At 58.3% G+C, this 11,003-nt stretch overlaps 1 protein-coding gene across 1 annotated transcript in view; it reads left to right on the forward strand.

Moving 5' to 3' along the window:
- The first annotated feature begins 4,247 nt into the window (after nucleotides 1–4,247).
- LRRC43 (leucine rich repeat containing 43) overlaps nucleotides 4,248–11,003 on the forward strand; it is a 14,601-nt gene continuing 7,845 nt past the window's right edge. Inside the window, 5 exon segments of the mRNA XM_084867755.1 lie at nucleotides 4,248–4,321; nucleotides 4,732–5,115; nucleotides 6,095–6,355; nucleotides 7,341–7,451; nucleotides 9,392–9,531. Coding sequence (XP_084723881.1) covers nucleotides 5,011–5,115; nucleotides 6,095–6,355; nucleotides 7,341–7,451; nucleotides 9,392–9,531 — 617 coding nt within the window. The 5' untranslated portion in view covers nucleotides 4,248–4,321; nucleotides 4,732–5,010.

Genomic DNA, 11,003 nt, shown 5'->3' on the forward strand with positions numbered 1-11,003 from the left:
GGGGCTCATCTCTGCCTCTGACCCCCACCCGCATAGAAATCCCACCGTCACCTGTCTCATTGTCCCCATCCCTTCCCACGTAGCCACAGCCCTGGCCTCGGGTCTGAAAAGAGCTACTTCTGGGCGCAAGGAAAGGCGTCTTAAGAAACGTCTCAGGAAAGAAGTCTGGGGGGCACTCACGCAGCTTTCCAGAAGTCTCTCCGATGAGGCCCTTAGTTCTATGATGATTTCCTTCAGGCCACCGTCACGGACGGGAGCCGCATGGACGGACAGCAAGGCTCCCATCCAGCAGAGCAGGAGCAGGGCGGCCCTGGCGGGTCCTGAGGAGAGAATGCTGCCGTGAAGCCCCCTGGCCAGGCGCCCCTGCCCACCCAGCCTCTCTCCCCGCCGAGCCCCCTCCGGAGTCTTCCTGCCCGTGTGCCGGTACCTGTGCGGGAGGCCATGGCGAGAGGGAGCGGAGCCTGCTTCAGCGGCGGCGGCCTGAGCTGATGTGCTCGCCATGGCCTCCGGGCGGTATATAAAGGGCCCGCCTCGAGGAAGGACCATCGATGTCCCGCCCCTGGCAAGATCATTGCTCAGCTTTTCAAAATTTTGCCGCCCAAGGCTGAGTGAAAGCAGGGCTGGAAGGAAATGCTGAGGTTACCCTCAAGGTGGGCAGATGCCTGACTCAGCGCAGGCACACACAGGAAGGCACACACGCACCTCTGCCACGTCTTCTTGGAAAGAGCGGGCAGATGTGACCAGAAGAAATTTTGAAGCCCAGGGCTGACAGGCGCAACCACCACGAAACTTGATGCCGCAGGAGATGCTGGCCAGCGGCCCGCAGGGAATTTCTGGGGGGGTCTCAGCTGAGCGCGTGTGGGTGGCGTGGGAGTGTGCTCGCAAAGCGCATTATCTTTGTGAATTTCTGAAGCAGCCCCTGCCAGCGTGCAGGGACAGCCCTGCTACCCACTGCGACGGGCCTGTCAACGCCTGAGTCTCCCTTCTGTGCGTCCTTGAACATCACTGGACTCTGCAAGCACAGGACCAGGAGCCGGAATCGGTGCCCGGGAGTCATTTGTTGAGATCACTGACGCGTGGTTCGAGTGCCACCTTCGACCGGGCGCTCTTCTGGGGTCTCAGGGACAGGGTCCCTGCCCTCACGGAGCTGGCATTCTCATGGGCAAGGCGCACAACGTTAATAAACAAGAAAGCGTCAGGTCACAAGAACTACAAGAATCGAGGTGTTGGGGTAGAGAGTGACAGGTGACCAGGAAAAGTCTCTCTCTGAGCCGAAACCTGACAGGTGAGAAGGACCTGTTGTGGGAAGGCCTGAGGAAGCAGTGCTGACAGGGGGGACCCTCGCATGCAAGTCCTCAAGCAGAAATGAGCTTGCTATGACTAAGGACAGGAAGCAGCTGGTGGCAGCTGGAGCAAAGTGAGAGACGGAAGGAGGGGGGCCAGAGGTCAAGTCGCAAGGGTCATATGAGGATAAAGAACTTGGGTTTCATTCTACGTGTGATGCACCATTGATTGGCTGTAGGTAAAGAAGTACAGGGTCTGGCTTACTTTAAGAAGTGAGAAGAAAGATAGGCTGCTGAGTGGAGAACGGATTTGCGGGAATCCAAGGTGGAAGCAGAGAGACCCATTAGGAGGGTCGGCACCCGTGCAGGTGAGAGAGGAGGGCAGCTTGGATCAGGATAGAGCGGATGGAGGTGGAGTCTACAGAACTAGCGAATGGAGTCATGTGGAGAGGAATCGAAGACAGGAATCAAGGATGACTCTGGGAATATTGGTAAGGCAATCAGATGGTTGATGTGCAGCGAGGGAAAAGAAGACCAGAGAGGGGAAACCAAGAGTTCTATTTGGAATGAGTCAAGTTTGAGATGCCCAATGGGAATCTATTCAATGTCTAGTCAGCAGGTGGATTGGAGTCCAGAGCGCAGAACTGAGAGGTCAGGCCAGGGCAGTCCATGAGCTGAAGATGCAGCTACAACCCCCCTTTCACCTTAATCCCAAACCTCCTTCCAACTGCTCCTGGTCTCTTTCCTCTTCTTATCCAAGCTTGTTGGCAGAGCAATCTATGCTCGCTTTTACCTCACTTCACAAACTGCCACAGTATGGTTTTCACCCCAAGAATTTATTAAAAATCCTCTAGCAAAGTCCATGGTAAGCAGAATTTTGCCCCCATGACTTTCAGTCCCTGGTATTTACTCTCATAATTATGTTACATTCCATGGCAGAAAGGACTTTGCAGATGTAATTACAGTTACTAATCAGTTGATCTTAAGCTAGGTGATTACCAAGTGGGTCCAGTGTAGTCACAGGAGCCCTTAAAAACAGAGAGGAAGTCAGAAGAGAAAGTCAGAGAGACTCAAAGCATGAGAAAGAGTCAACTGCCACTGCTGGCTTGAAGATGGAGGGAGCCAAGTGGAAAAAGCATGAGAAGAAAATGAACTTGGCCAATGACTAGTGAGTGTAGCTGAGAACTGCAGCCTCAGCTGATATCGTCAATTTAGCCTGATAAGATGCAGACCAGGGAACCCAGTGACACCATCTGGACTTCTGACCGACAGAAACTGTGAGGCAGTAACTTTGTAGTTTTAAGCTGCCAAGTGTACCCCATTTTCTACAGCAGCAACAAGAGCCAATATTGCCCCGGCTGGTGTGGCTCGGTTGGGCATCATTCCATGCAGTGAAGGGTTGCAGGTTTGATTCTTGATCAGGGCACATGCCTGGGTTGCCTGCTTGATCCTAGGTGGGGGGCATTGCAGGAGGCAGCCGATCAATATTTTGCTCACATCAATGTTTCACTCTCTCCCTTCCTCCCCCCCCGCCCCCTCTCTCTCTCTTAAAAAAAAATCTTTCAAAAATCTTTTTTTAAATGCCCGGCCGGCATGGCTCAGTGGTTGAGTATTGATCTATGAAGCAGGAGGTCATGGCTCGATGAGAGGTTGTGGGCTGGGTCCCCAGTGTGGGGCATGCAGGAGGCAGCCGATCAGTGATCCTCTCCCATCACTGGGGTTTCTATCTCTCTCTCCCTTCCTCTCTGAAGTCAATAAAATATATTTTAAAATCTAAAGAAAATACAAGATATAAGTCAGGTGAGGCGCCAGGGGTGCCCCTCCATCAGCAGCACAGGGAGAGGAAGGTGACTAAGCCCTGAAGACGGAGAAGGCGCTCTGGAGAGAAAGAGAAGCATGTTGTCATGGAGCAAGATGAAAGCGGTTTTCAAGAAGGAGGAAGTGACCTGCCCCACCGTACACTGCGGAGAGGGCAGCGAAGAAGAAGGCTGAGAGTCGCCAGGCAGGGAACGTGAGGTCACTGGGAAGTCTGAGCACTCCGTTGGGGGGGGGGAAGCTGTGTGGTGGTGGTTTGAGAAGTGAGAAAAAAGTGAAACCAACCAGTTGCTTCGTCAAAATCCTGGGAGTTCATTGTGATTCATCTCTCTGATTGGTTTATATTTAAGGTGACCAGACGTCCCGCTTTTGGCGGGGCGGTCCTGATTTTCAGGACTTTAAAACGCCGCGGGACTCGGGACAAACTGTTAAAAATCTGGACTGTCCCGCCAAAAGCGGGACGTCTGGTCACCTTATTTATATTGCAACAGACTCCCGGACATGTATTTTATTATTTATTTTCCTTGTTTGGGAGAAATTTTCTAACAATAGCAAAGGTTCTCCTACAGGAGAGTAGTCACCCCAGCAGGTATTTTGGGAAGGATCACACAGGAAACGGGACTTCCTCAACATGAAACGTTTTTGCTTTTCCAGAGACACCATCAAGAGAAAGGAAAGACAGGCCTAGAAGAGGAGAAAATATCTACCAATCACAAATCCGGACCACACGACCCATCAGTTGCGTTCCTAGAGGAATTCATTCCGAGAAAAATGAAAACATGCATTCCCGCGGAAACCGGGACATGAGTGTTCATAGCAGCATGATTCGTCAGAGCCAGAAAGCGAAGACAAGCGAAGGTCGGTCAGGTGATGAAAGGATAAACAAAACGTGTTCTGCCCGTTTCGTGGCCCAGTACCCCCCGGGGACAGAAAAATATGGTGGTTTGGGGGGAGGGGGGACTGGGTAGATGGGGGGATGGAGATCAGTTGCCTGATCTGTGCGGGAGGTCCTTTTGGGACTAGGGAAATGCTGAAAGTTAGATGACACTGACAGTTGCGCTGTGAATACCCTGAAGCGCACATTTTAGAGCAGCGAGTTCCAGGTACGTCAATTGTATCTCCATCCACGACGCTGCGTCTCCATGTTACAGGAACCGGAGCCATCTTATCCCACAGATGTCACAAACTGTGTGACCGGCAGTGAGCTCTCCGAGGATGGAGATGTAAGTGGGATCTGGGCCTTTAGGGGCTGAAATGGGGTCTGGATGCTGAACCGGTGACGGATGTAGGCGGTGATTAAAACCCCCTGAAGTCAGAAGTTAAGGAGATTCTTTTTTTTTTAATATATATATATATTTTATTGATTTTTTTACAGAGAGGAAGGGAGAGGGATAGAGAGAAACATCGATGAGAGAGAAACATCGATCAGCTGCCTCCTGCACAGCCCCCACTGGGGATGTGCCCGCAACCCAGGTACATGCCCTTGACCAGAATCGAACCTGGGACCTTTCAATCCGCAGGCCGCTGCTCTATCCACTGAGCCAAACCGGTTTTGGCAGGAGTTAAGGAGATTCCATTGGAATCCCCTGATGACAATCTTGAGAGTGGCCCTGAGCTAATTTCTCCTTCCCAGGTCTGTCCGTGGGGATGGCGATGAGCACTTTTCTCCGGAGGAGAAAGCCTCAGTACGGGCAGCGCGGGCGCTGCTGGGAGCCGCAGTCACCGTTTCCCCTGGTTCACAGCCCGGAGCACCGGCGGGGTCGGGAGGGGAAACCCCCGTGGCCGGGGCCTGAGCCGGGGCCTCCCGGGCGAGTCCTGGGTCCCAGCGCGCCTGCGCCTGCGCCGCCCGCCGGAGCACGTGCGCGTCCCGGCGGTTGCTTAGCGACCGGCAGGGCGCGGGGTCCGCGCGGCGATGGAGGAGAGTGTGGACCAGGGCGCGGGGACCGTGAGCGCCGCGGTGCGGGAGCACCTGCGGAAGCTGTGTCTGCGGGAGTTCCCGTGCGGCGCCGGCAGCTGGGTGCGGGCCGCGGAGATCGGCCGTCCGGGGCCAGGGGGGTGGGAGTCCGGCCGGGCAGGGCCGAGGGGGCGCTGCCTGCCCTGGGGTGGGGGCCGGCCGAATAGCCCCCCCCAGGCCCGTGGGAGCCGACCCAGGGTGAAGGGCAGCGCCCGTGTGTGTGTGTGTGTGTGTGTGTGTGTGTGTGTGTGGCTGTAGGGACCACGGGGTGTGTGTGTGTGTGTGTGTGTGTGTGTGTGTGTCCCTGTGTCCCTGTGGGCCGGGCCGCCCCCTCCCCGAAGGCCCCCCATGCCGCTTGGGAGGGGAGAGCTGTCCCGAGGCGGCGCCAGCACGTGGGACCCCGCCGTGAGGCCCCTGGACGCCCTGGGGGAGAGGGGGCAGGAAGGGCCGGAGGGCCGGAGGGCCGGAGGACAGAGGCTCCTGAGCCCAGGAGGCCCCACACACTGGTCAGCGCCAGGGGGGTCGGCATTTTTTACACAAACATGGAGCACCCACTGTGAGCCTGGCCTGGCACTGAGCGTTAGGGTCTCCTAATGTCCTCCTGGGGGAGGAGTGGGAAGGAAAACTGGGGCGAATTCGCTCACCTTCTCCTGCCGGCACCTAAATGTTCTGAACTCACCGCCAGCCTTGCCCCCTTCCCTTCGTTAGTCAGGACTTCTCACAGGGGGCCTGCGGCACCGCCTGGCTTCCAGGACAGGCTAAATCTTCCCTTAGGTGTTTCATCTCTTCCGCCTGCGTGGCCCAGGGTCCCAGCTCAGGAGCAACTCCTAAAGGCGGGAATGGGTCTTCTCCTTGTTATTTTAATCCCCCTCGTCCGTCCCTTGGCTGAGGAGCAGTCAAAAGTGTCCATGACACATTGTCTAAACTTCCAAACTCTTTATCCCTGACGGTCCTGTCTTACAATCTGTTCAGTTCCTCGGGTTTCGGATCCTTGAGAGGACCGAGTCATAACGAGAGACCTTCTCCCTCCCCACGGCCACAGAACAAGTCGCGATTCCTCCCCCGGACCTGTCGGGTGTGGCGGGAGCTGGTCCCCAGAGAGGAGGAGGCCGGGGGTCCCTCGGAGGAGACGGTGGAGGACCTGCTGGGCCTGGTCTGCAGCCCCCAGTCGCCCTGGGCCCTGCTGGAGGGCTCCAGCGCCGAGGACCGCTTCCTGAGGCAGCTGGCCATCAGCAACCCGCAGATGCTCAAAGAGGACTTCCTGTACTCCTACTTCAGGTCCCTCCGCGTGGTGGACAAGAAGGTGAGTGCCGGCAGCTGGCACCTGCTGGCCGCGGGCACACCGAGGGGACAGAGGGGACGTTAGGAGACCACCTCCTGCACTCAGTGATAAGACCAGGTAGGGAGGGGGAGGGGGAGGGGAGGGGAAAGGAGGGAAGGGGAGGGGGGAGAAAGGGGGATAGCTCTGCCCGCCTTCTAAATAATCTCACCGGCTGGCCCACCCAGCAGAGCCAGCTGCTCCCCTGTTCTGTGCTCTGTGCCTTCTTCCTTCCCCCGGTGAGGTCCCCTGCGGTCCCAGTGATTTCCAGAGTGCCCTGCAGTCCGCCCTTCCGGGTCCTCGTAGAAACCTTCCCAGTGTTTGTATTGGTTTTACTTCATCTCAGCTGTGGGGCCCAGGGCCAGGGGAGGGGCACCGTGCTATAGTGATTCCTGTCCCTAAAGAGCCTTCTCTGCTGGCATCACCGATAACGGAGCCCACAGCCTCTCCTCCTTCCCCAGAGAAACGGAGCGACCGGTGCTGGGGGGTGCGGAGGGAGAGCAGCCTGTGTGCCTGGGCCTGGCCCCGCCTGAACGCAGGAATGTTCACGTCCCTGGAACCCCTCGCTCCTGGGCAGGCTGGCGGGGTCAGTCACCCAGAGGAGAGGCCCCGCCAGGAAGGGCCCCTGCAGCTCCGGCCCGGCTGTGGGAAAATCCCTAAAGGCCTTTGGGCTCCCCGAGGCTTCAGGGTGCGCAGGAGGATGGACTTCCTGCCCTTGGAGCTCCCCGTCCAACAGGGGGCTCGGGACACTGAGCGGGACACTGCGGGCACCCAGGCAGAGGAGGGGGGAGGGTGGCAGAGGGGAGGGTGCCCCAATGCCCGAGGCGCCTGTGTCCTGGCAGAGAGGGAGAGGCTCCAGGAGCAGAGGCGGGTGCTGGGAGGGGCTGTGCAGCTGCTTTAATGGTGCCACCCTCGCATCCACAGGTTTCTGCGCCAGCTGGGCGCTCAGCCTCCTCCCCTTCCTCCCCAGGTGAGCCTGGTGGATAAAGACCTCCTGAAGTTCCCAAAGCTCGAAGAGCTGGTCCTGAGCGCCAATGAGATCAAGGAGATCGACGCCTTCAATCTGCCACCGACTCTCAAGGTAAGGAGCCTGGGCTCCGTGTCAAGCTGCCCCTGCCCTGCTCTTGCCCCACCCCTGCCCCTGCCCCTGCCCTGCCCCATACACTAAAGTCTTGGCTGTGTGAAGACAGTGTGAAGCCCCAGGCTTTTCAGAGGTGGAGTAGATTCCTCAAACAGTGTACTTTCCATAGACCCAGCAATTCCCTAGCATTGGGCTGAAAGATTTGAAGACAGGGACTCAGATGATTCCTCCTCCTCCTCCTCCTCCTCTTCGTCCTTCTTCTCCTCCTCCTCCTCCTCTTCTAATTCTCTTCCTCCTCCTCCCTCCTTCTTCCTTCTTCTCCTCCTTCTCCTCCTCTTTTTTTGTGGTTGTTGTTACTCCTCACTCCAGGGTATTTTCCCATTGATTTTTAGAGAGAGTGAAAGGGAGAGGAAGAGACAGAGAGAAACTTCGATTGGTTGCCTCCTGTACATACCCGACCAGGGCTGGAGAACCTGCAGCTAAGGTACATGCCCTTGACCGGAACAAGCCCAGGAACCTTCCGTCCCTGGGCCACCGCTCTATCCACTGAGCAAAACCGGCGAGGGCCAATCGTTTTTAAAAATTAAAGAAAAAGAGACACGTGCTGATGGGAGAAAAGTAGGTTTATTCGAGAACCAGCGGCCTGAGACATGGGGGACTCTCATTACAAGGCCCATTCCAACATCTCGGTGCAGGCAGGGGTTTTTATAAGGAGAGAGGGAAAGCAGAGCGGATATCAAGGGAGGGGTGGAGAAAGGTTCTCAACACGCCGACCTGTACGGCCCATTCCGGCAGGATCCCCACGCCGAAGGGTCATCCTGGCGCTCATCCTGGCGCTCAGGTGGGAGGTCACAAACTCCCCGAGCTGGAATGCCTGAAGGTCAGCGTCGGCTTCTTTTGAGTTAGTTCCTAGGATCCTTACACGAACATCATGCTGTGTATCTGTAAGATCCATGTCAGAGTCAGCACTTTGGAAACAAGGTCAAATGAATGGCGGGGGGGGGGGGGGGTTTACACAGAGACACATGGCCAAGTCTGTGCATGGCCCTCCCACGCTCTCCAGTATCCCTCCCACGCCAAAGGTTAAAGTCCCTTCACAAACCAAAAGAAGCACCCCATGCCTGCTGCAGGAATATCCTCTCCCCGGGGTTTCATAAGCGGGTCCGGGGGGAGGGAGACGTGGCATGAGGGACTGGTGCTTCCTCTGCGGAGTTTCCGGGATGGAAGGACGGTGGACGGGCGGACGGGCTGTGCTGGGGCAGAAGGATGGTGCTGGGGCAGAAGGACGGGCGGATGGGCTGTGCTGGGGCAGAAGGATGGTGCTGGGGCGGAAGGACGGGCGGACGGGTGAACTGGCGGACAGGAGGACAGGGCGGTGCTTCGGCGGAAGGACGGTGCTGGGGCGGAAGGACGGGCGGTCGGGCGGTGCTGGGGCAGAAGGACGGGCGGTGCTGGGGCAGAAGGACGGGCGGTGCTGGGGCAGAAGGACGGGCGGGCGGGCGGTGCTTGGCAGAAGGACGGGCGGTGCTGGGGCAGAAGGACGGGCGGATGGGCGGTGCTGGGGCAGAAGGACGGGCGGTGCTGGGGCAGAAGGACGGGCGGTGCTGGGGCAGAAGGACGGGCGGATGGGCGGTGCTGGGGCAGAAGGATGGTGCTGGGGCGGAAGGACGGTGCTGGGGCAGAAGGACGGGCGGGCGGGCGGTGCTGGGGCAGAAGGACGGGCGGGCGGGTGAACTGGCGGACAGGAGGACAGGGCGGTGCTGGGGCAGAAGGATGGTGCTGGGGCGGAAGGACGGTGCTGGGGCAGAAGGACGGGCGGGCGGGCGGTGCTGGGGCAGAAGGACGGGCGGGCGGGCGGTGCTGGGGCAGAAGGATGGTGCTGGGGCGGAAGGACGGGCGGGCGGGCGGTGCTGGGCTCACGGGCGCCTTCCCGCCCGCAGGTGCTGGAGCTCTACGGCAACTCCATCAGCAGCATGAAGTGCCTGTGCGACCGCCCCCCGCCGGGCCTGCAGCACCTGGGCCTGGGCGACAACAAGCTGCTGGGCCCCCTGCAGAGCGTGTACATCACCGCCCAGCACTGGTACGGCCGGGGGGAGCCGGGAAACGGGGAGCGTTAGGTTTGGACGCTGAAAGGGACCCAGCTTTCCCCTTTTCTGTAGTAACTCCTGGTTGGCTGTGGGCCCAGACATAACACTTCTTTCTCTGGATCACTTTAACACACACACACACACACACACACACACGCACACACATACACACATACACACACATACAAACACATACACACTCACACACGCACATATATATACACACACATACACACACATACATACACACACTCACACACACATACACACTCACACACACACACATATATATATACACACACATAATATACACACACATACACATACACACACACACACACACACACACACACACACGACTCAGAAGGCCAGGAAAGGACCTGAGAGGCGGTGGGAGGAGATCAGGCCTTTGCTGTGGGCGTTGGGACTGGAGCATTCTCCGTGTGGGGCTGTGCTGGGCTCTGCGGGAAGCTGAGATGCTGGTAGCAGCTGCCCGCACCGGTGTGGCAGCCGACTTGTCCGGACAGGGCCGAAGGTCAGGGGGACAGAGTCGTCCCGAGCGGGGAACTCTTGGTCTGACTTTGTGTCCTTGGTGGGTGAAGAGTGGGGAGCTGAAAACCCTGCACCCCCACCGATGAGGTCAGAGGCCGCGGTGGTTCTGATCGTTCCTCCCGGCCCAGGAAAGACGCACGCCGGGGCTTCAGACTGTGGCAGGGACAGAGAACCCCGTGTCCCCACCTGTTACGTGGAAAATGAGACGTATCAGAGCAGCCTGCCTGATGCCGAGCGTAGATTTCAGAAAAGCCTGCACCGCCCTCTCGGCCGTCGGGGGGGAAAGGCAGGGTGACTGGCTGACGCTCCGGTTCCCTGAAAGGCGGCGGGGTGAAGCGGGTGCTTCCCCGCGGCGGCCGGGCCATAAAAGGAGGGCGGAGATGGCCGTGGGAGACGGGCTGAGGAGGTGACTCCCTGTGTGCGTCTCACGCTGTTCTCAGAGCGAGATCAGTTTGCTTTCTAGTCTGCCTGGTGGTGAGGAAACCACCTCCCGCCTGCCCCCCCTCCCCGGCGGCTCCGCACCCACGGCCCCAGCGGAGCACAGGCTTCCTGTGACCAGCTGCCCGTCTGGCCTGCAAAGCGCCTCCCACGGCCCCTCCCCAGGCCCCTCTCCCCACCCATCGCTCCTCCCAAAGTGGCTTCCCCCGGCTGTCCTGACCGCTGGTCAGTCTTTGTCCAGAACCTTCCAGGTGCCCTGGCCGGTCTGCTCGGTGGATGGTGGCAGGCCTTGGGCTCGGTTTCGGTCAAAGGCGTGTACCTCGGTTGCAGGCTCGATCCCAGCCCCGTTGGGTCACATGCAGGAGGCCGCCAATCGATGTGTCTCTCTCACATTGGATTTCTCTCTCTCTGTCTCTCCCCCCTCCCTTCCATCCTCTCTAAAAACCAACGGAAAAATATCCTCGAGTGAGGATTC

Source organism: Pipistrellus hanaki, assembly GCF_964339955.1.
Source record: "Pipistrellus hanaki genome assembly, chromosome: 19".
NCBI lineage: Eukaryota > Metazoa > Chordata > Mammalia > Chiroptera > Vespertilionidae > Pipistrellus > Pipistrellus hanaki.